We start from the raw sequence: 22,039 nt of genomic DNA on the forward strand, positions 1-22,039 counted from the left end.
GTAGCAGCGTCAACGGCCTCATCAGTGGGGCAAGTGTCGAGGACATATGCATGGCAGCATCTTGATCTACACCTTGTTCGTTCATAAGGTTCTATCTTTTGGACATGACGGGCTCCTTTTCAAGGTCCATTATCGCAGGGGCAACTCAGGACTTGTGAAGAGGATGGTATGAGTGTCAGCTGTGGTACACTTGACCCTCCCCTGGGCAATATGCACCTGCATTTTCCCGTGATCCATGATGACTCAGGGAATGAAGTGTGCAGGGTGTCTGTTATATGGTTTTTCACCCCTGCAAGGTTAAACCATGGTTACACCCAGTTTCATGTTCATGTAAACTGGGCTGGGCTGGGCCCCCTACTGTTCCACTGAAGCAGCTTGATTTATAAAGTTGTAGGAGAGCTGCAGCGACTAACCTATAGCTGGTCATGCTCAGTGAGGCAGTCTGATGACATTTTGTGGCAGGGCGAACATTCATCAGGCTCTGTCCACTGTACCCATAAAGTCCATTACAGGGAGGAGCTTGTGTGAGATAAAACGAAGGTTACAATATTGTAACCCTAGTTCTATAAACACAGGCAGGCTCTACCTATGGACCCTGCCGCTCCTACGCTGTCCGCTGAAGTGGTTTCTGGATGAGAGCAGCAGTGAGGCATTGCATTATATACTGTGTGAGACACACGTAATCGGTAGGTGTGTCCCGATTGACTGTTACGTACATGCATATTTCAGTGGGCGATTGTGTGTGTGTGTGTGATTGGAGGATAGTATTACCAACAGAGTCCAGTAGAGGGCTCCTAGCATTCTTATAGAACTAGGATTACAATATTGTAACCTTTGTTATATAGGATGCTGAACATGTTTTTGTTAATGGAATGGTGAAAAGTGTAACAAATTTCATTATCCAGCGGTGTGGATAATTGACATGATAATGGGAATTAACTGTGGCTCTGAAGGTTATATTTTGCCTATGATGCTGTATTTATGTTTTAGTTATGCTTCTTAATTTCTGCCTCTGTAAAATGTGAAGGTGTCTTTTAAGCTTGAACCTGACACTGCTATCAATCTTTCAAAGAGTGATGCTAAGCTGAAGACAGTCTCATTTTACCGGAAATTGTCATGTGGGAATGAATCATGATTATTTCTAGGAAAGGGAAATGTTAATGTTGAGCTGAAAGACCTCCCCATCCAGCTAGCTAGATAAGTGATGTACTGCAACACACACTCTAGCCAAGTTAACTGATGCAGCTCCACCTAGCTACTGTGTTGAACACTGTGTGCTCAAGCATGATATAAAGAGAAACTAGAGAGTAAATAATACAGAGTAAATATAAAATTATAAGGAAAAAAGGTTTATTGAATGAATACATTGTAATAAGACAATTCAACAACTAGTTCATATTTTATGAACTCTGTTGAAAGGTGCCAAAAGGATGTCTCTTATTCAGCAGCGTCAGACTAGGAAGAAAACAAGAAAAAAAGTTTCAGCATCTATTCTTATAATAAATTGTGAATAAAAAATGTTATAAAACTATTTAACGTGTATATAAAGTCAAATAACCCCATCAAACTAAGGTGCCCACAGAATAATTTTTGTAAAACACGTGGTTACCTTTCCAGCATCACGGCTCTTGGCTCTCAGCTTGTTGACCTGGGACTCAGCGATGTCAGCGCGCTCCTGAGCTTCCTCAAGCTCATGCTGGACCTTCCTGAATCTAGACAAGTGAGTGTTGGCCTGCTCCTCCTGTTAAGGGTTTAGAGTTGAAGTATGTTGTATTTTTTAATATAACATCATATTAGTATGGTTTCTTTCTGTAGTTATTGATTTGTGCTACATTCCTATATGAAAAATTACAAAACATTTGACTCACAGCCTCCTCAGCCTGTCTCTTGTAAGCCTTCACTTTGAGCTGCAGCTTATCCACCAGATCCTGAAGTCTATGCACATTCTTCTTGTCCTCCTCAGTCTATACAAAAAAAGGAGTGTTATTGATGGAGTATAGAGAGAAAATTATGAAATTAAGTAATCAGGATAGTTTTGAGTTAAATCAGAAATTACCTGGTAAGTCAACTCCTTCACTCTCCTCTCATATTTGCGGACTCCCTTAACAGCATCAGCTCCACGTCTCTGCTCGGCATCAACTTCGGTTTCCAGTTCACGGACCTGTAATGTGATGTTATACAGTTTGTGAAAACCTTGTTAAGGGATTTTAGTAGTGAGAAAGATTTAATTTATTCCACATATTGAAAGTGTGATTAACATCCGAATATATTATGAGCATACTCTTGATTCCAGTTTCTGGAGCTGCTTCTTGCCACCCTTCATGGCAAGGTTCTCAGCCTCATCCAGACGGTGCTGCAGGTCCTTGACTGTGACCTCCAGGTTCTTCTTCATCCTCTCCAGGTGAGCACTGGTGTCCTGCTCCTTCTTCAGCTCCTCAGCCATCATGGCAGCCTGAAATGATGGGCATCAAGCATGAACAAGTATGTGGGGAGGTAAAGTTGAATTTTATAAAAAGAAGACTCATAAACATAAACTCACATCAGTGATAGCCTTTTTGGCTTTCTCCTCAGCATTTCTTGCTTCTTGAACAGTGTCGTCCACTTCACTCTGAAGCTGCACAAAGTCAGACTCCAACTTCTTCTTGGTGTTCAGAAGACTGGTGTTCTGGATATTAAAAAAAGTTACATTTAATTTATATGTAAAACAAAGCTGGTATGTATACTCTATTCATTCTGCATAAAGACATTTTCTTGTGAATTATTGAACATATACCTGAGAGTGAAGCAATCCGACACGTTCACTAGCATCAACCAACTCCTGCTCAGCCACTTTGCGTCCTCTCTCTGTCTGCTCAAGAGCAGCTCTCAGCTCCTCAATCTCAGCCACCATCAGGCCATTTCTGCGATCCACCATGGCAGCCTGCTCCTTCATGTCCTCCTGTCCTCTGACAGCATCATCGAGGTGCAGTTGGGCATCCTGACAACATGTGGAGGAAAAAAGAGTTAACTTTCTTTGCTCTTCAACATTTGTTTATTGAGTGATCAGACAAAGCTCACCTTGAGCTGTCCCTGGACATTCCTCAATTGTTTCTGGGCTTCAGCAGACTGCCTGTTGGCATGGCTCAGCTGAATCTCCATCTCATTCAGGTCTCCCTCCATCTTCTTCTTAACTCTCAGGGCATCATTCCTGCTCCTGACCTCAGCATCGAGAGTGCTCTGCATGGAGTCAATCACCCTCTGGCTGTTCCTCTTGATCTGCTCCATCTCCTCGTCCTTTTCTGCAAGCTTCCTGTCAACCTCACCTTTGATCTGGTTAAGCTCAAGCTGAACACGGAGAATCTTGGCTTCCTCATGCTCCAGTGTGCCCTAAAGGAAAAAAGTTGAACATGTACCTAAAGGTTACCAGTCTTTCTCAGAAAAAGTAAAGAAAAAAATCAAATGAATACTTGCCATTACATAAATGCTTTTGTAATTTATCACATAAGTGGTCTAATGTTGTAATTTAGATTTTTACCTCTGCTTCCTCCAGTGCTGACTGAATTTCAGACTTCTCAGTCTCCACAGTCTTCTTGGCTTTCTCCAGCTCATGGATGCTCTTTCCGGTCTCACCAATCTGTTCAGTCAGGTCTGAGATCTCCTCTGTAGTACACCAAAAGCCAAAATCCAGTTTAGAGAAACTTAGACTATGCTGTATACATTATAACTACAAAATTAGGTTTTAACAACACAAAACCTCATGACCTTCATCTATACAGGTCAAGGAAGCACCCTTACAATCAGTATAATAGTTATATTAAATATCGTGGGATTAACATACGCTGCAGGTTCTTGTTCTCTCTCTTCATGGTCTCCAGCTGATCCAGAGCCTCCTCATAAGAGTTCTTCATCTTGAACAGTTCAGTGCTGAGAGAGCGAGCCTCCTTCTGGGCTCCTTCCAGCTCTGCCTGGCCCTCCTCATGTTTCTGTTTCCATTCTGCAAGGACCTAGAATTATATAGATGAATAACAATGATTAATTACTAAGATAGATTTGTGTTTCACTCAAATCAGTGTGGTTTTGTTTTCCTGTTACCTTATCAAAGTTCCTCTGCTTCTTGTCAAGGTTGGCAGCCAGAGCATTAGCTCTCTCTACATCAATCATGAGGTCCTCCACCTCACCCTGTAGCCTCTGCTTGGTCTTCTCCAAAGAGGCACACTTTGAGTTCACAGCCTCAATGGACTCCTCAGCATCCTGCAGACGCTGGGCAAGCTTTTTCCTGTTGTGAAAAAGTATTTGTTTACACTTCATTGCATAGTGATAGCAACATATGTGAAATGTTATCTGGAAAAGCAAGCAATTGAATTGAAAACTAATTTAAACTCTGAAAAGGTAGTGACTTACTTGGCCTCCTCCAGCTCCTCTGTGCGCTGGATAGCATCAGTCTCATATTTGGTTCTCCACTGAGCCACTTCGCTGTTAGCCTTGGACATTCCACGCTGCAGCTCAGCTTTAGCTTCTTGCTCCTCCTCAAACTGCTCTCTGAGCAGATCACAGTCATGGCGGGCTGACTGAACAGCATGGGCCAGGGCATTCTTGGCCTGATGAACATGGCAAGAGGCATTTTAATTGATCTATAATGTATACAAATATTATCTAAATTTTATTTAAATACATAGTTTGTCATGGTGAAACATGTTGATTGAGTCATTTAGATTTGGATAATTTACTTTCACATCTATCAGATTTGCTATTTGGTGTAGTATGAGGGATTTAGAATCCAGGAATTCAGGTGGAAGGTGCTTGGTGCGTAATCTTGGTGTAATTTTTGACCATTCCATGAGCTTCTTTCACCTGAGAAACACAGCCAAACTCTGGTCTATGGTATCAAGAAATGAAATAGATGTTAATACATGCTTTTCGTTTCATCACATTTGGACTACTGTAACACTCTTTTTCAATAAATCTTCCATACACCATTTACAAACTGTCCAAAATGCTGCTGCTAGGCTCTTAACACGATACAACAGATATTTCACATATATTATCCTATTTTAACCTCACTTCACTAGCTTCCAGTTAAATTTAGGATTCATTTTAAAATTTTGGTGCTCACTTATAGAGCCCAGCATGGCCAGGCTCCACAGCATATTATGGACCTTCTGCACCCCTACACCACAAGCCGAGCTGTTAGGTCCTCCACCCAGGGCTTTCTAAGTGTGTCTTGTACACATTTTAAGACATGGAGACATCGTGCTTTCCAGTCGGCAGCCCCTAAGCTTTGGAATAGTCTCCCAATAAGCTTAAGGCCCTTGGATACTGTGGACTCTTTTAAAAAGCAGCTAAAAACCCATCTGTTCAGACAGGCATTTGGATAGTATGTGATATTTTATATTTTAATTTGTATGTTTTGTATGCTCTCCTTGTATATTTTATCTGGTGTCTTTGTTTTTATTTATTTTGATTGTATTTGATTTTATTTCTTGGACTGCAAAGCACTTTGTGACTGGTGTCTGTGAAAGGTGCTATATAAATAAACTTTGCTTGCTTGGTTAGGAAGGATAGACAGATGTGTGGGAGGTGCTTAAGTCATAAAAGACAAGACTGAGGTGTAGCAGCAATGCCGCATGAAGAGGAATAGATCCAATTTCCACAAATCCCTTTATCAGTTAAATGGTAATATGGTGATAACATTCCTAAACAGGCAACCCAACATTCACAGCCACTTCACACAGTGATTGGCCAGGTATGGTGGTAGGAAATTAAGCGATATTTGAATTTCTCTCTCAAACTCTTTTTTTTTCTTTCTCACATGGTCGGACGACATGTTGCACAAACTGTTTTTTTTTTTTGTTTTTGTTTAATGCTTAACAGCCAGCAGATCATATGGGTTAGTAGTACTAGGTTAAGGTGGAGAAATAGGTGACTAACTAAATTTGATAAGAAGGACTCAGTTCATCCCTTGTTAAAAGCTAATAATAGTACATAGTATAGTAACATGTAAACTTATTATACCTTCACTTCCTCCTCAATGTGTCTCTTCAACTCCTCAATCTGCTGAGTGTAAGCCTGCTTGCCCCTGGTCAGCTGGGAAACAAGCGCGTCTTTCTCCTCAAGCTGCCGTGAAGACTCACCTGAATCACAAAATGTAATTGTGTTAAATGTGTTATTTATCAAAATGATCATTACTGGTTTTGATTACTACTTTTCATCACAAGTGACTCACCATTCTCTGTCTGCAGTCTTGCCCTCTGTGCACTTAGGTCATTCAGCTGGCGCACATTCTCATCATTTTTGGACTTAAGCTCACTCAGCTGGTCCTCAAGAGTTCTGCACATTTTTTCCAAGTTTCCCTAACAAAAACAAAACATGATGTATTTAAAAACATTTACATGAACAAAGCAAATGTTGAGCATTTATCTAAGTTGAACGCTACTGCCATATTTATCCATTATAGGTCATATTTCTAAGCATAATGAAAAGCAAATATTTCAGTTACAAACAAAACACTCACTTTGGATTTAGCAACAGCCTCCATGTTGCTGGAGAGGTCATCAATCTCCATCTTGTACTCGCTCTTCTCCTTCTCCAGCTTCTGTTTGACACGCTGGAGGTTGTCGATCTGCTCTCCCAGCTCTGCAACACTGTCGGCCTGCTTCTTGCGGAGAGCTGCTGCGGTAGCTTCATGCTGCAGGGTTGACTCTTCAAGGTCACGGCGCAGCTTCTGGAACTCAGCCTCACGCTTCTTGTTCATCTCAATCTGAGCGGCTGTTGCTCCACCAGCTTCCTCAAGCCTCTCACTGATCTCCTCAAGTTCCCTGGAGAGGTCAGCCCTCTGCTTCTCCACCTTAGCCCGAGCAGCCCGCTCAGCCTCAATTTCTTCTTCCAGCTCCTCAATACGTGCCTAAGTTTGAGGATAGTAATAACAAGAAGGCTTGTTAACTGGAACATACTGTAACAAGATGTTTTTCAGTTCACTGAGTATAATATTCATGTCAGTTACTAACCTGGAGTTCCTTGATCTTCTTCTGAAGCTGAGCACCAAGAGACTGTTCATCCTCAATCTTGCTGAGCAGCTGGCTGGTCTCAAACTCCTTCCTAGAAGAGGAAAAAACAGTTATTGCTGTTATGGTTTTAGTTTTGACTCAGGATCATTGTGTTGCATTACGGCAGTAGTTCAATGTAAGGGTTAAAGATGAAAAAGAAAACTTGCTTCTTGATTTTCTCCTCAGATTGCTGCTTGTCATTCTCCAGATCCATTATGGATTCCTGGGCCAGTTTCAGATCTCCCTCAAGCTTCCTCTTGGCTCTCTCAAGGTCCATACGGAGCTTCTTCTCTTGCTCCAGTGATCCCTCAAGCTTTTGAGATGATATTATAATGTTGACATAAATAATGTTTTAAATTGTTATCATGGAATGTCAATTCTAACACACAAGCTAACAATACAAACATGTTATCAAAAGTAATGTTTTCTCACATCGTCCACTTGCTGTTCCAGCTTTGTCTTGGACTTGGTCAGAGTGTTGACTTTGTCCTCCTCTGCCTGGAGATCATCCAGTGTTTGCTGGTGAGCCTCTTGGAGGGCTTTCTTCTCCTTGGTTAACTTGGCAATAGACTCATCTTGAGATGCCATCTCCTCTGTCAGGTTTTTCACCTAGAAGTGTCAGGCAAGGTGCATTATTTCCATCACTTTATATATATGTTTGAAAGCTAACCTTATATACAGTTTTTTTTTTATAAATGTAGGTTTAAACTTATTCCAACCTTGTTTTCAGTTGCATGTTTCTCCTTCTCCACTTTAGCCAAGGTGAGCTCCAAGTCATCAATATCTTTCTTCAGCTCAGAGCATTCATCCTCCAGCTTCCTCTTCTTGCCAGTCAGCTCAGCATTGATTTCCTCTTCATCTTCCAGTCTCTCAGTTGTCTCTTTGAGTTTGGCCTCGAGTTGGATCTTGCTCTTAATCAGACCTTCACACCTTTCCTCAGCATCTGAGAGGTTCTCACATTCCTACAGTATATTTTGAACATACAGTAAGTCAATAAGGTAGTTATTCTCTGAATGTACATAAATATCGTCAGAACCAATACAAAAAAATATACACATATTTTTTAATATATTCATTAACATTTGTCAGCCTACATGTTTGGTAAGGCACATAGAAGATGAGATGACCAGAAGAGAATGTGGCCTCTTTAAATTTCAAATAGATGAAAATGTTAGCGACAGTATTCAATTAGTGTAGTGTGGATGTGACAGAATCACACTTGCTTTTGTATCCTACTTACAGAAGCCACTTGCAGTTGCAGGTCATTCTTTTCCTGCAGCAGGGAAACCATCTTCTCCTCCAACTCCTTCTTCTTGGCCAGGGCAGTAGCCAGGTCTGTTTGCATCTTCTCATAGTTCTCTTTCATCTTCATCAGCTCCTTCTCAGTCTCAGCACTCTTCAGAAGAGGCTTGATCTTGAAGTACAGATTCATCCATGGCCAGTTTTTGACATTCATGAATGAACGGACATTGTACTGAATAGTGAAGATAGCATCTCTGAAAAATGAATATAAATTAAATGTCATTTTTACTGCAACGCAACTTAACAAAAACAGCTGTAATCTATTTCATTGGACAGAACAGTTCAGTGTACTGTATGACAATCCTACCTCCTCTCCATCATCTTAACAAACTCTGTCCTCATAAGGTATCCTCTGCAGAGAGCCTGAGTCATGGTCACCAGACTAGCCAGTTTCTCATCTCTCATCTCCTCCAGTGTACCCAGCAGACCAGCTTTGAAGAACACCTGTGTGGTTGTTTGAAGGAACTCAGTCATCAGCTCAAACTGATACAAAAGGACATATGTATATGACATATCTATTGACATTGTTCATAGAAATTAACCTTAGTGTGCCCAAACTTGTACTGAGTGTGATCCACATCAATGGAGCCTAGAAGCTTCTCTGCAGCTTTCTTGTTGTCAATGAACTGTCCCTCAGGGATGACGCTGGCATTCAATACTTTGTATCTACAAGAGAAAATTATGTTGTTACTTAAAATGACCCCACATCTTGGCTGGCTGTTTAAACTCAGCTGAAATTTAACTTGACTTGCTTACATTAAAAATTACATTACCTCTGCTTGAAGTCACCGTAGAGGATTCTGCTGGGGAAGCCCTTTCTGCAGATTCTGATGCCTTCCAGCACACCGTTACACCTCAGCTGATGGATGACCAAGAAGTTCTCCATAAGACCTGAAAGTTGCAAATTCATATTGTTTGAAATATTTCTTCATATCACCATGTCATATTTAGTGTGCAAAGCTGGGCTATGTGCTTCTAACCTGGGGTCTTTGATTCATTAGGAATCAGGCAACGGACAAAATGAGGGTGAGTGCTCCTCAAGTTGGTCATCAGCTTGCCCAAGTTCTCCTGTGGATCAGCAACACAGGATAAATGGTCAACAGTATTTCAAGATGAGGTTTTTAATTGGTATCCAAAAATATGAAACAATACATACCCTGAAAAGAGCAGACACAGTCTGGAAGGAACCACCCTTCTTCTTTCCAGCCTTTTTGCCACTAGCAGCAGCCTCTGTTTTCACAAACATTAAATTTTATCAGTGGTACTAAATAGATAACTTTGTAGAATCTCTTTTCCTCTCTGTGGAAAGACTATGTTTTAAGTGAGTCAAACACATGAATATACTACCACAGAATAGTCATCAGCTTTATACTAGGCCTGAATCAAGTGTAACAGTCACAGTTTTTACCCATCACTACAAACTACTGCATGTTGTATGACATCATAAACTGCCACTGATTAAGCTGCTAATAGCCAATATAAAGAGAGCAATCTCAACCATGTTGTTCACTTTCTTATACAATTAGTAGAAGAAAATAGTTCTGAAAATTGTGGTTAAAAAATTTAAGGTGTTTCTGACACCATGGATAGTTCTGCAGTATATGGGTTTTGCAAGATAATACATATCATCTGTTCTGATACTCATCACTCTGATCACTCTGATCAATCTAATTTCTTACCATCAGCTGCACCGTGGGTTGCATACAGGAAGGCCAGAAGTTTGTTTGAGGCCTTCTGGTAGAGCTGAACAACTGAGTCATTCAGGGGGTCCTTGTTCTTGTCCAACCAGCCAGTGATATTGTAGTCCACTGTACCAGCGTAGTGAACCAGGGAGAAGTGAGCCTCAGGCCTGCCCTTTACAGGTTTTGGCTTCTCAAAGGCCTTGGTCTTGCCAAGATGCTGATCATGCAGCTTGTTCTTGAAACTTGTGTCAGAGGCCTTGGGGAACATGCACTCCTCTTCAAGGATGGAGAAGATGCCCATTGGCTGAGGAAAAAAAAATAATTAAAAACTGTGGAAGCAAACATTTGCACATGAATCAAGAAATCACTGCGACCCAACTGACTACTTACCTTCTCAATAAGCTCAATGCAGGCAGCCAAATCCATACCGAAGTCAATGAACTCCCAGATAATGCCCTCTTTTTTGTACTCCTCTTGCTCCAGGACAAACATGTGGTGGTTGAAGAACTGTTGCAGTTTCTCATTGGTGAAGTTGATGCAGAGTTGCTCCAAGCTGTTGAACTGTAATAATAGTAATGTAATCAGTCATAGAAAAACATTGTTGATGTGATACAACTCAAATGTTCTTCAAATCACTCACATCAAAGATCTCAAATCCAGCGATATCCAACACTCCAATGAAGAACTGTCTTGGCTGCTTTGTGTCCAGCATCTCATTGATACGGATGACCATCCACAAGAACATTTTCTCATAGACAGACTTACACAGAGCACTGACAGCATTGTTGACCTAGAAATAAAAGATTTTAGAATGAGAATTTCTCACAAACATATTTTCATGTGAAAATGCAAATATTGCCCTTTTATTTTTTTAAACATTAAATTTTCTTTATCTTACCTGTGGGACAGTCTGACCTTTGGTCACCATCTCATTTCCGACCTTGACCCTGGGGTAGCACAGAGCTTTCAGCATATCAGCTGAGTTCAGGCCCATGAGGTAGGCGATTTTATCAGCCACTGATGGAAAAAAAAACCTTTAGCTTTATCTGTGAACTGGAACATGTTTAGAAATATACAGTATGATATATACAAACCCATAGTAGTGTCCCTACAAGATATAATTATCAGAATTACCTTCAGTGCCTTCAGGTTCAGCCTGCTCCTCACGCTGCTTCTGCTTGAAATGCATGTTGCCATGATGCATCACAGCACCAGTCAGCTTGTAGATGCCCATCTTCTCCTCAGCATTGAAGCCCAAGATGTCAATAGCAGTCTACATTGTACATGAAGCAAAGTTATTGGTATTTGAAACATTTTGCCCAGTTGTCTTAAGCACAAAAGATCCATTTGACTAAAGTGTTTTCTTACATCTGTTGCAATGAACTCCTCCACATCATCAATGCTTTTGACAGTGATTTCACCCTGACTGATCATTGGGTAGTCATAGGGGTTGGTGGTGATCAGAAGAGCCTCTAGAGGAGCACAGTAAAAATACATATTATTGTTTTGTGTTGTCCTTGGTATTGTTTCAGTTTCAATTTCAAATTCTTATTGTAACATACCCAGGATCTCAGGCTTGTGGCCAGTCATCAGCTGATAGAAGATGTGGTAGCTCCTCTCAGCAGACAGCTGGAAGGTTACACGGGACTTCTCCAGCAGATCTAAGAAAAACAAATTTAACCAGACACTGTGAGATTACTCTATTACATTTTAATACTATTACTTTATTAAAGCCCAGATTGTAGTCCAGATGAGTCTTGAGGCATACCATTGTTGAAACTTACATGTTTCAATATCAGCTGAAGCCAGCTTTCCAGTAGAGCCAAAGTGGATTCTGATGAATTTACCCTAGAGAGCCAGATCATTGATGGCATCAGTTTTTGTAATTTAGCAACAAAATGTCCTGAGATGTTCCCTGGATTACTTACAAAACGAGAAGAGTTGTCATTCCTCACAGTCTTGGCATTACCATAGGACTCCAGCAGAGGGTTGGCTGCCACAATTTGGTCCTCAAGGGAGCCCTGCAAGAGAGGATTTGAGTTACATAAACATTCAAATTAACTCTCCTCTTAAACTTAAGTTTTATCTTAAACAACCAATTTACCTGCATCTTGCCAGGTGTTGGCTCAGCCTTCTTGGCTCCAATAGCTGCAATTGTTGCAAAGTACTGGATGACACGCTTGGTGTTGACAGTCTTTCCTGCACCGGATTCTCCTCTGGGGTATAAGAGACACATGTCAAGATTCTGCTCTATCGTCATTATATGATTTAGTGTTTCACTTTCTGTTATACTTACGTGATCAGGACAGACTGGTTCTCACGATCTGAAATACAAACGTAAACATTTCACATGAATTCCAGTTTTGTAATTCCTTCAATAAGCTTATTCTTAATTTAATTTCTACACAATTTAACACTGCTAATTTTGACCTTACCTGTGTGCATGAACTGATAGGCATTATCAGAGATGGAGAAGATGTGAGGTGGTGCCTCAATCCTCTTCTTGCCTCTGTATCCTCCCACAACTACAGCATCATACACTGGAAGCCATTTGTAGGGATTCACCACAACGCAAAACAGCCCAGAGTAGGTCTGTAATAGCACAGATAGAAATTAAACATAGTGTTAACATTTAGATATGCAGATATAAATGCACATTGCATTAGTAAAGTGGAAACTCACGTAGATCATCCAGGATGCAAAACGCTCTTTGAGGTTATACAACACACAGGGCTCGTTGAGGTGGGTCATCATGGCCATGTCCTCAATTTTATCAAACTTTGGAGGGTTCCTGGGGAAGATTTCATCTTCTTTCACAGTGACTGTCTGAAAAGATACAGTAAAAATACAGTAAAAAATGTTTTACTCAGAATTTATTTTTCAAATTTAGAGTTAATCAGATGGATGTTCTTGTTAACCACTGTGTCAGTATGAATTTAAAACCACTAAATGTTTTCCTAAGTTTTAAATAAATGTCAATGGAAAGAATGGCATCCTCCTACATAGAAAGGGTCTTCAATGGAAATAGATGGGAAAATGTTGTTAAAAAAGTAAAATAATCAATTGCCTACCTTACCACAGTCTGTGTCAACTGTGGCTTTGCCACCCTCTCTCTTCACAAGTTTACCCTTGAGGTACATCTCCTCCTTATCAGTCACAAAGAAGGCGGTTTTGGCATCAAAAGGAGCGGTTTGTGCTTCAATCCTCTCCTTCTCTGGCTTCCGGAGGTAGATGGCCGCCGGGCCATAGGCCTCCATCTCCGCGTCTGTGCTCATGTTGGCACTTTAGTGGAGACTGAAAAAATAGAGTTAAAATATCAGCATGATGTCGTAATGATGTTGTATCCATCTGATGTTGGAGACTTTGACATCTTTTACCTCAGCTGGTTCCAAAAAATGATGAGTGGTAGAGTATCTGGTGGAGTCAAGATGCTATAAAAAAGATGATTAAACGTGAGTACAATAACTTTTTTCAGTTTGGTTTTCTCATTTTAAATATTCCCGGCAGAAAGTCAGTTTGAGTGCAGTCGAGTGTGAAGGTGGTAAAACTTATTCAGATTTAACTAATAAGTGCTAGCTGTATTCAGTTGAATCATGAAAGTTCAATTCTCTCCCATCCCCTCAACTGCCCTCCACACCCAGAGAAATAGTACTGCTCTTAATGATCACTTAGTATACAGTATGTGTTGAGAAAGGATGTGTACTGGATGTCAACACAAATGAATTAATTGTGTGATTTCTGGAAAAACTACTTAAATGTGTTAAGAGTATTTAAAGAAAATTGTTTTGGAATAATATCTGCTCAAGACTTCTTTGATATGACATGAAATTTCATCTTAATATCACTTAAAACAAAGATAACTCTGACAAAGAATCATGGACAATATGCATTAGTAATTAGCAATACATTAACTTTACCAACTGATCAATAGGAATTCCAACTAAGATCACAGTCGATACACTCACCTGTGTTGGGTGCCTACCAGTTCATGCAGAAGTCCAGGGCTGCCTCTTTTATAGAGGGTGGGAGTGCTTGAGTGCTTGGTCAGCTGTAGTCTCTCACCCAGTTTGGTCATGGCCTCATCCTGTTGCTTATTTTGTGGCAGTGATGTTTATGCAGCCTGCAAGCATTCTTTATTTGCAACTAAAATTTGAAAAATACATGCAGTACAATGTACTGTATGTGTAATTGCAAATGTGAATGTGACATATATGATGTGGTTGTTAAAATATTGAATATAATGTTATAAAAATGTGATCATTATTTAGTAGGAAAATTGAATATTTACATTAGAATGGACTACATTACTAATGTAGAGTATATGGGAAAGACTGTCAGACATGCACACATACTTAAGTAAAACTTCAGTAAACCAAATAGGACTTAGGGGTCTGCTTATTCATTTCTCCTGTAGATTAACTCAGTGATTTACAAACTTGATATTATAAATGTTGGTCCACTACTGCCTCCAAGTGCAGGCATTAAACGATTGCCAAATATTTATCATTCATTAAATAGTGCAGAATACCGTTTGTTTACAATTCCAATAAATGTAGTTCTAGATTTAAAGGACATGAAAGTTGAGACGTAGTTATCATCAACAATGTTTTTTTAATTCATGGACAGCTTTGGGGGTTGGTTTTGGAAACTCATCAAAATACCATCAGTATTCAGTTGCAGGACACTTGCGTATTTGAGATCTTTGAAAGTTAACCCCTAAATGACACTATATAAGACAGTTGTCAACACATTTTAATTAAATGTTTATATTCATCTTTAATATAAACTATATACTAAGTCTGGGGAAAATTATGTATAATGCTTAATAATGCTTGACTGTGGTAATGCTATATTTACAAAAACTTTCATTGTGCTCATAAAAACTTCTGTGTTCCTGTGTGTGCCAGTAATATAGAGAGAATAACGTAAAAATATATCATAATGCATAGCTGTATTTGTGCACTATTTGATCTTATAAATCTTATAAATCTAAACTTGCCAATATGACGACCAAAGCACTTTATTAACTGAGGTTACATCACATTAATATTTTTAAAGGGCCATGTATGCATGGAGTTCAGTTTTGGAAGTGTGCCAAAATGTTTCTTGTCTACAGTTACTAGATTCTGTCACATCTCATATTCCTGTAATAAAATGAAAGATGAAGTACCATCAATAAAAGTTCAATCACGTTTTATGTATCTCCCTAAATGGACATGAAAACAGTTGGCAACTCATTTGAGTTCAGGCCCAAAATAAGTTTCACATGCCAAATGAACATCAGCCAGTTGCTACATTTGATACTAAAGAAGCTATTAAAGAAGCATGATACAAGTGTCCTGGCAGATCTTGAAGGCTTATGGCATGTTGAGTCAATTTGGCTCACCAAAGAAAAAATATATTTATATATATATATTTATATATATATATATAGCAGGTTCTTGGGACATATACTGATTAATTTCAGCAAATAGTGGGTGAACTTAACATGACTAACATATATTAGTACAGGAGTATTTTCCATCACTCCTCATAGCTTCTTTGCTTTATACATCTAAGAATGGATATATGGACATCTCCAAGTACAGAGGGACATGACACACAGGGTTGGGGTTAGGTGGACTCAACGAGTGTGTGTTTGTGTGTGTGTGTGTGTGTGTGTGTGTGTGTTTGTGGAGTGAGTGTGGGGAAAAGCAAACAAACTGAGAGTAAAGAACAATTAACAATAATATGAAAAAAGTTTACAAATGAGTTGGATCCAGAAAAAAAAGGGGAAAGGAAGAGAAATATCTGCATCCACACATGTCAATTAAATAAATAAATAAACATATCTATTTTACTGTCAAAATAATAATTAAAAAAACAGGGAAACCAACAAACCCTAATAATTAGATAGAATAGAAATATTGAAGATAGTAGTATCATATTTTAGTTTTTTTAGTTTTTTATTTTCTTTGTCACGCTGTACATTCACATTACAAAACTACAGCAGCATTAACAGCCCAAACACCCTTCCCAGCACCTTACACAGCCATCCCTTATATACTTTCACAGGTAATTGACACAGATAATTCACACTAATTGTGTGGATCTGTATTTTTCCATAATTTATACAAAATTGTATCAACCTGAACCACAGCTGACCTGATCATGGAGCTGAATGATCAGAACAGTGTGTCTCAAGGACTGCAGCAATACCAGTGTCTGCTTCACCCTTTCATTTTTACTTGGCTGTCTTAGCTTCACACAATCATTTTTGACACTTTCTCAAACCTAAATGTAGAATTACAGGGAGCTAAGCTTTCAAGAGCAATACCGATTTAACAAAAGCTAGATTAATGTTAAATTTAACTTTATAAAAACCTCTTGAGGTATTATTCTTGCACTATAATACAAGTCTCAAGTTTACACTTGTATGCTCAGTACACCCCAAACAATAATGCAGAATCAACCAATTCCACTAAATCCTCTCATGTCCATTTTGCTAGTTGGCCAACAGATTTGGAAAGTACTGACCTTACAAGCAATTTTGAAATTCTGGTACTTCTGGTATTTCAATTTTGTGCAGCTTTATGTTTTACTTTACATCACTTCAGACTAAAGCTTTTAAGCTTGACTGGAAGTAGTGAATGTTTTTGTTTGCGAAATTTTGAATGTTGCAACACACTGAACATTCAGATGGACAGTTGCTATGAGTGGTTTGACTTACAGCCTCCTCTCTTATAAGCCTTGACTTTGAGCTGCAGCTTAACCACCAGATTCTGAAGTATGGCCACATTCTTCTTGTCCTTCTCAGTCTACACAGATAAAGACTTATAAGTGATGAAGAATAGAGAATTGAGAGATATTAAGGTAGTTTATTAAAATAGGACATACCTTGTAGGTCAGCTCCTTCACTCTTCTTTCATATTTGTGGACTCCTTTAACAGTATCAGCCCCACATCTCTGCTCAGCCTCAACTTCAGCTTCAAGCTCATACACCTGAAAAGAGATGGTAAATGATTCATCAGTTTTATATACAAAGATCACAGTCAATTGAAATAAACAGAATTTATTTCACACATTGAAAGTGTGATGTGCGTCCACAGAAGGATCTGTTGTGAGAATTTATATACAGTGCATACCCTTGACTCCAGTTTCTGGAGCTGCTTCTTGCTACCCCTCATGACGAGGTTCTCAGCCTCATCCAGACGTTGCTGCAGGTCCTTGACTGTGACCTCCATAAACCTGAGAGTGAAGCAGTCTGACACACTTACGAGCATCAACCAACTCCTGCTCAGCCACTTTGCGTCCTCTCTTCTGTCTGGTCCAGAGCGGCTCTCAGCTCCTCAATCTCAGCTACCATCAGGAAATTTCTGCACTTCACCATGGCAACCTGCTCCTTCCTGTCCTCTGACAGCATCATCAAGGTGCAGTTCGGTCCTGACAACAAAGAAAAAAAAACAAAAGACCTTCTCTTCTCTTTTTTTTTTTAAACCAAATGATCATAGAAAGCTCACCCTGAGCTGTCCCTTGACATTCCTCAGTTGTTTCTGGGACTCAGCAGCCTGCCTGTTGGCATGGCTCAGCTGAATCTCCATCTCATTCAGGTCTCTCTCCATCTTCTTCTTAACTCTCAGGGAGCGACACCACTGAGGTGCCCCTGAGCCAGGCCCTTAACCCCAACTGCTCCAGTGGAGCTGCTCAGTGGTCAGCAGGTTCGATTATGGTTGCACTGAGCAAGTGTGAATGTGTGTAACTGTGTGAATGTGATCAGGCTAAAAGCAAGTCTGGAGTGTCCCCGAATAAATAAAAGTTAAAAAATAGAATAAAATATGATTAACCCCACCCACAGAGTGGTTTTAATTTTAGGTGACTCACCATTTTCTGTCTGCAGTCTTGCCCTCTGTGCATTTATGTCATTCATCAGGCAAACATTCTCATCATTTTTAGTTCTGAGTTAACTCAGTGGTCTTCAAGAGTTCTGCAAATTTTTTCCAAGTTTCTCTATCACCAAAAAACATAATTTCTTTAAAAAGAATACATTCAGCAATTCAAACTGAATGCAATGCAATAGTTAAATATAGTGGTGATTAGTTTCATTTTAACATCTGATTTATATCTTAAGTTATATTTCTCAAAATTCCTGAGATGTTAAAAAAGGCACATCCCTCACTTAAAAACAAACCACTTACTTTGGATTTAGCAACAGCCTCCATGTTGCTGGAGGGGTCATCAATCTCCATCTTGTACTCACTCTTCTTCTTCTCCAGCTTCTGTTTGACAAACTGGAGGTGTGGTGGAGACAGATGTCCCCAACATTCAGTTATGCTAGTAACTGTGCAACATGTTAGTAATTGTGCAAAGATAACATTTACGTCAATAAGAGACAGTTCCTAAGGGAATTTGGAAGGGGATGATCTGTAATGTCACATTTTGATTTTCTGTGTGCAATGATTGAAGGCCGCTAGGCCATGTGTATTGTGAGAAATGTGGAAAATGCCAGGTTCAATTGATACATCTTAGAGAAGTTTGAGACACCATTTTTTTCTGAGATGAGTCATGTCTGGATTATTACTAAAGTGTCAAGGTCAAGCGAGGTGGAGTTTAGAAAATAAGCTCCATATTAGGAGGGTTTATGAGAGGTATGTAATTTAATGTTTTATGATTTTGCATTAGGTTCTTTATCCCAGGGTCAAGGCCTCGGTTTGCTTTGTATTGCTCTTTATGCATATTCACCTATTCACATTGAACTCTACCAGCTTCCAGTGTATTTCTTTGAGTCGTTCTCTCATAGGTTTTGAGTTTAATGCTAAGTTGTGGGTGACTTGAAGATTTATTGGCCCATTTGAAGATTTTCCCACAACATAGGTTGTCGCTCTGCTCTCCCAGCTCTGCAACATTGTTGGCCTGCTTTTTGTGGAGAGCTGCTGCGGTAGCTTCATGCTGCAGGGATGACTCTTCAAGGTCACAATGCAGCCTCATGCTTCTTGTTCATCTCAATCTGAGTGGATGTTGCTCCACCAGCTTTCTCAAGCCTCTCACTGATCTCCTCAAGTTGAAAGAGAATCCTTGGGAGAAACTCTGAGGGGCATTTCCTTCCAAATTAATGGATTATCCTGGTGAGTTAGCCACCTGAAGGCAGCCAGTTAGCATTTAGATTTTGATATAACAATTTAACTGTGTGTTATTTTACGTTGAAAGGTATGGCAAAGCAAAAAACAATCAGGTTATAACATTTTTGTGTTGTGAAGAGAACATAGCTGATGTTGCTAAACTTTTTAGCCGCTCACCACTTTCAACTTAATTGCAGCCAGAAGCTAGGCTAAGTGCAACATGCATAGCTGCTGTTGCAGCCTTGGGAAAGCACGTGAAGCAATTTATGCATATCTGCGTTTAAAAGCTAATGTGTATATAATATAAAATTTAAAAGGCTGGATATGTGCATTCATCTGAAATGTATATATACAAAAAAAAGGAAAGAGACAATTTAGTTCAGAAATGTTTATTACAGTCATTGTAAGTGTTGTTTAATTCTGCGTGGGTGCAGATTCAATTCTTGTAATTCTTATGTGATGGAGAATAAATCAAGGAGGGTCAGACTGTATGATAACTGTTCTGCACATTTGTGTGCAGGCTGGTTTTTTTGAGGGACAATTCTATGTGTGGAGCTGCTTTGTCTGCCATCCAGATTGCCATCACTGCTTGTGGATGCCTTCATCTTGTCAAGTCGCTGACATGTGGATGTTGCGCCGTTCCAAGAGGGCAGTAGGAACCAAATCAAAGGGAACCTAACTAAGGAGAATTCTATTTTATTTTTGTGCTTTTTCCTGAGATCTCAGATTATTTTTTTGTGCTCGGGCCCAAGACAAACTGACTAAGTAAAAAACTGACCAGAACTGATTTCTTAATGAAACTCAAGAAAAACAAAGACCATCAAGAACTGATAACTGATAATAAGTGCATTTTGGTCCAACAAAGGATACATTTAACTTGTGTATGAAGCACTGAGAATTGAACACTTCTTAACTGTACTTTCATTTGTGTTTACCGCTTATAGTGATCACGTCTGTCCGGGTCAAATTAATCACTATAAGCGGATGATTATTAGAACAGATTTTTTTCTTTTTCTTTATAATATAAAGTAATGAAACGGACAGCTTCACTATTTACTGAATTTTCTTTCACAGTTCTTTTTACTGAATTTCACAATTTACATAAATTTGCAAAAAGAACACCATTCCCACCCCACAGCGAACATCCCCTATCCCCTGCTGTCACTCAGCAAAGTTAAACTTGGTCTTCTTTATAGAGGAATGTACAGCATAGTATGCCTGTATATCAAAGTGTACATAATGAAAGACCATAGTTAATACAATGCACTTTGTAATGTAGAGTTAAATTGAAGAATGAAAAGCATTTAAATTGTAATGAGAGGTCAAGCAGAAGCAGCATGCTCAGGCCCAGAATGTCAAAAACCATAATAATGAAACTTCATTTCATTATTTATTCCTGTACTTGTGTAGAGGGTTTGTCAAAGAACGTAAAAAAAATCTCCAAACTTTAACAAAAGTCTTTTCAGAGCCCTGTAGTGTATATGTGATTTTTTCAAGCTTCAAGATAGACAACACATCCCTTATCCAGTGGGAGACTGAGGGCAGGGCAGCCTCCTTCCACATCAAAAGTATCAGACAACGCACCAGGAGAGTAGTGAAAGCGACTACTTTAAGGCCCCCCACAGGTAACTGCATCCTTTCAGGAATGATTCTAAACAGTGACATAAGAGGGTTTGGGTTTATTTTAATGCTTAAGACTGTAGAGAGAGCTTCGAAAATAGAGTTCCAGTACCCTTCCAAATTGGGACAGAGCCAGAACATGTGAATCAATGTTGCATCCGTAGTCTTACATCTATCATAGATAGGGTTATTTGTGGGTATATCTTGGCTAGTTTAGATTTGGAGAGATGCACTCGATGCACCACTTAAATTGAATCAAAGAGTGTCAAGCACACATAGGTAGAGTGAACTCTTTCCAAAATCTTAGCCCAGATCCAGCAACCAGGTCCAAATGGTGTTCCACTTGGACCTGAACAACGTGCACCTCATAAGGACAAGCCTGACAGTGACAATCTCAAGCTCAACCTTGATGATTCACTAATATCTGAACAATGGAAAGAGTGCATCATCCCCAAGCTTAAGTCCATTCCAGAGGTCTTTGCTGTGGATGGCCTGTTATACTGTCACACCACTGCTGTTAAACATCACATCAAGCTGCATGATAAAACACCTTTTAAGGAGAGGCCAAGGCCTATTTATCCCCGCAAAAGAGATGCAGTTAAGCAGCACTTCAAAGAACTGCTTGATGCAAGAATCAAAGAGTCAGAGCCCCTTTGCATCACCAATAGTCTTGGTGTGGAAAAAGGCTATGCATCGATTACAGAAAGATAAATGCATGAACCATCAGAGATGCATATTCCCTCCTGAACACAGAGGATTTGCAGAATTCAATCGCATGCCACAGGGTGTCACAAATGCTCCAAACACTTTCCAACACCTCATGGAGAAGTGTGTCGATGACGGTATTTGTGTTTCTGGATGACTTAATCATGTCCTCAGACACATTGGAGCACACAGGAGCATGAAGTATGGCTCATGAAGGTGCTGAACCATCTTAAAGATTACAGCTTAAAGCTATCAACAGAAAAGTGTCATTTCTTTAAGACCTCAGTTAAGTACCTTGGTCATGTGGTTGATGCTCAAGGAGTCCATACTGCCTCACCTACTGTACGTCATACATACTGATGCTTGTCGTGAAGGCTTGGGGGCTGCAGACTACCAACAGCAGGAGGGGAACTTCAGAGTTGTAATGTATGCCAGTCGAGGTCTTTCCAAATGCATAAGAAACTACTCCACTCACAGGCTTGAATTCTTAGCCCTAAAGTGGGCTGTTTATGAGAAGTTTAATGACTACCTTTATGACACAAGTTTCATTGTACTTATCAACAACCATCCCCTCACATACGTGTTAACATCTGCAAAGCTAGATGCTGCCGGA

At 39.7% G+C, this 22,039-nt stretch overlaps 2 protein-coding genes and 1 pseudogene across 2 annotated transcripts in view; all 3 read right to left on the reverse strand.

The window, feature by feature from the left end:
- Positions 1-13,437, reverse strand: part of LOC121883509 (myosin heavy chain, fast skeletal muscle-like) — a 45,354-nt gene extending 31,917 nt beyond the window's left edge. The window contains exon 1 of the mRNA XM_042391807.1: positions 13,384-13,437. The gene's annotated coding sequence lies outside the window, so the exon portion shown is untranslated. The remainder of the gene's footprint in view (positions 1-13,383) is intronic.
- Positions 1,408-13,296, reverse strand: LOC121883527 (myosin heavy chain, fast skeletal muscle-like). Its single transcript, XM_042391825.1, has 39 exons — positions 13,078-13,296; positions 12,689-12,832; positions 12,442-12,598; positions 12,303-12,330; positions 12,111-12,222; positions 11,935-12,027; positions 11,791-11,854; positions 11,569-11,667; positions 11,375-11,478; positions 11,141-11,279; positions 10,905-11,023; positions 10,647-10,796; positions 10,397-10,567; positions 10,004-10,310; positions 9,481-9,554; positions 9,305-9,392; positions 9,098-9,215; positions 8,867-8,990; positions 8,632-8,768; positions 8,263-8,518; positions 7,742-7,984; positions 7,455-7,631; positions 7,190-7,335; positions 6,984-7,074; positions 6,491-6,880; positions 6,203-6,329; positions 5,992-6,110; positions 4,381-4,577; positions 4,072-4,255; positions 3,818-3,983; positions 3,515-3,639; positions 3,058-3,366; positions 2,774-2,977; positions 2,540-2,665; positions 2,282-2,452; positions 2,057-2,161; positions 1,869-1,964; positions 1,610-1,741; positions 1,408-1,455 (listed from the first exon to the last, which is right to left on the reverse strand). Exons 1-39 carry the CDS (start codon positions 13,279-13,281, stop codon positions 1,438-1,440), a joined length of 5,814 nt encoding a protein of 1,937 aa, XP_042247759.1. The 5' UTR covers positions 13,282-13,296; the 3' UTR covers positions 1,408-1,437.
- Positions 13,438-16,656: 3,219 nt separating the features above from the next.
- Positions 16,657-21,753, reverse strand: LOC121883933 (annotated as a pseudogene).
- Positions 21,754-22,039: the final 286 nt, after the last annotated feature.

Source organism: Thunnus maccoyii, chromosome 18, assembly GCF_910596095.1.
Source record: "Thunnus maccoyii chromosome 18, fThuMac1.1, whole genome shotgun sequence".
In the NCBI taxonomy this organism is placed as follows: domain Eukaryota; kingdom Metazoa; phylum Chordata; class Actinopteri; order Scombriformes; family Scombridae; genus Thunnus; species Thunnus maccoyii.

Coding starts and splice junctions, on each gene's coding strand:
- LOC121883527 (XM_042391825.1), bottom strand. CDS start 13,281: ATGAGCACAGACGCGGAGATGGAGGCCTATGGCCCGGCGGCCATCTAC. Junction 2,162..2,281: donor TCCAGAAACTGGAATCAAGA/GTATGCTCATAA, acceptor ATCACATTACAG/GTCCGTGAACTGGAAACCGA. Junction 1,742..1,868: donor AGAGACAGGCTGAGGAGGCT/GTGAGTCAAATG, acceptor AACCCTTAACAG/GAGGAGCAGGCCAACACTCA.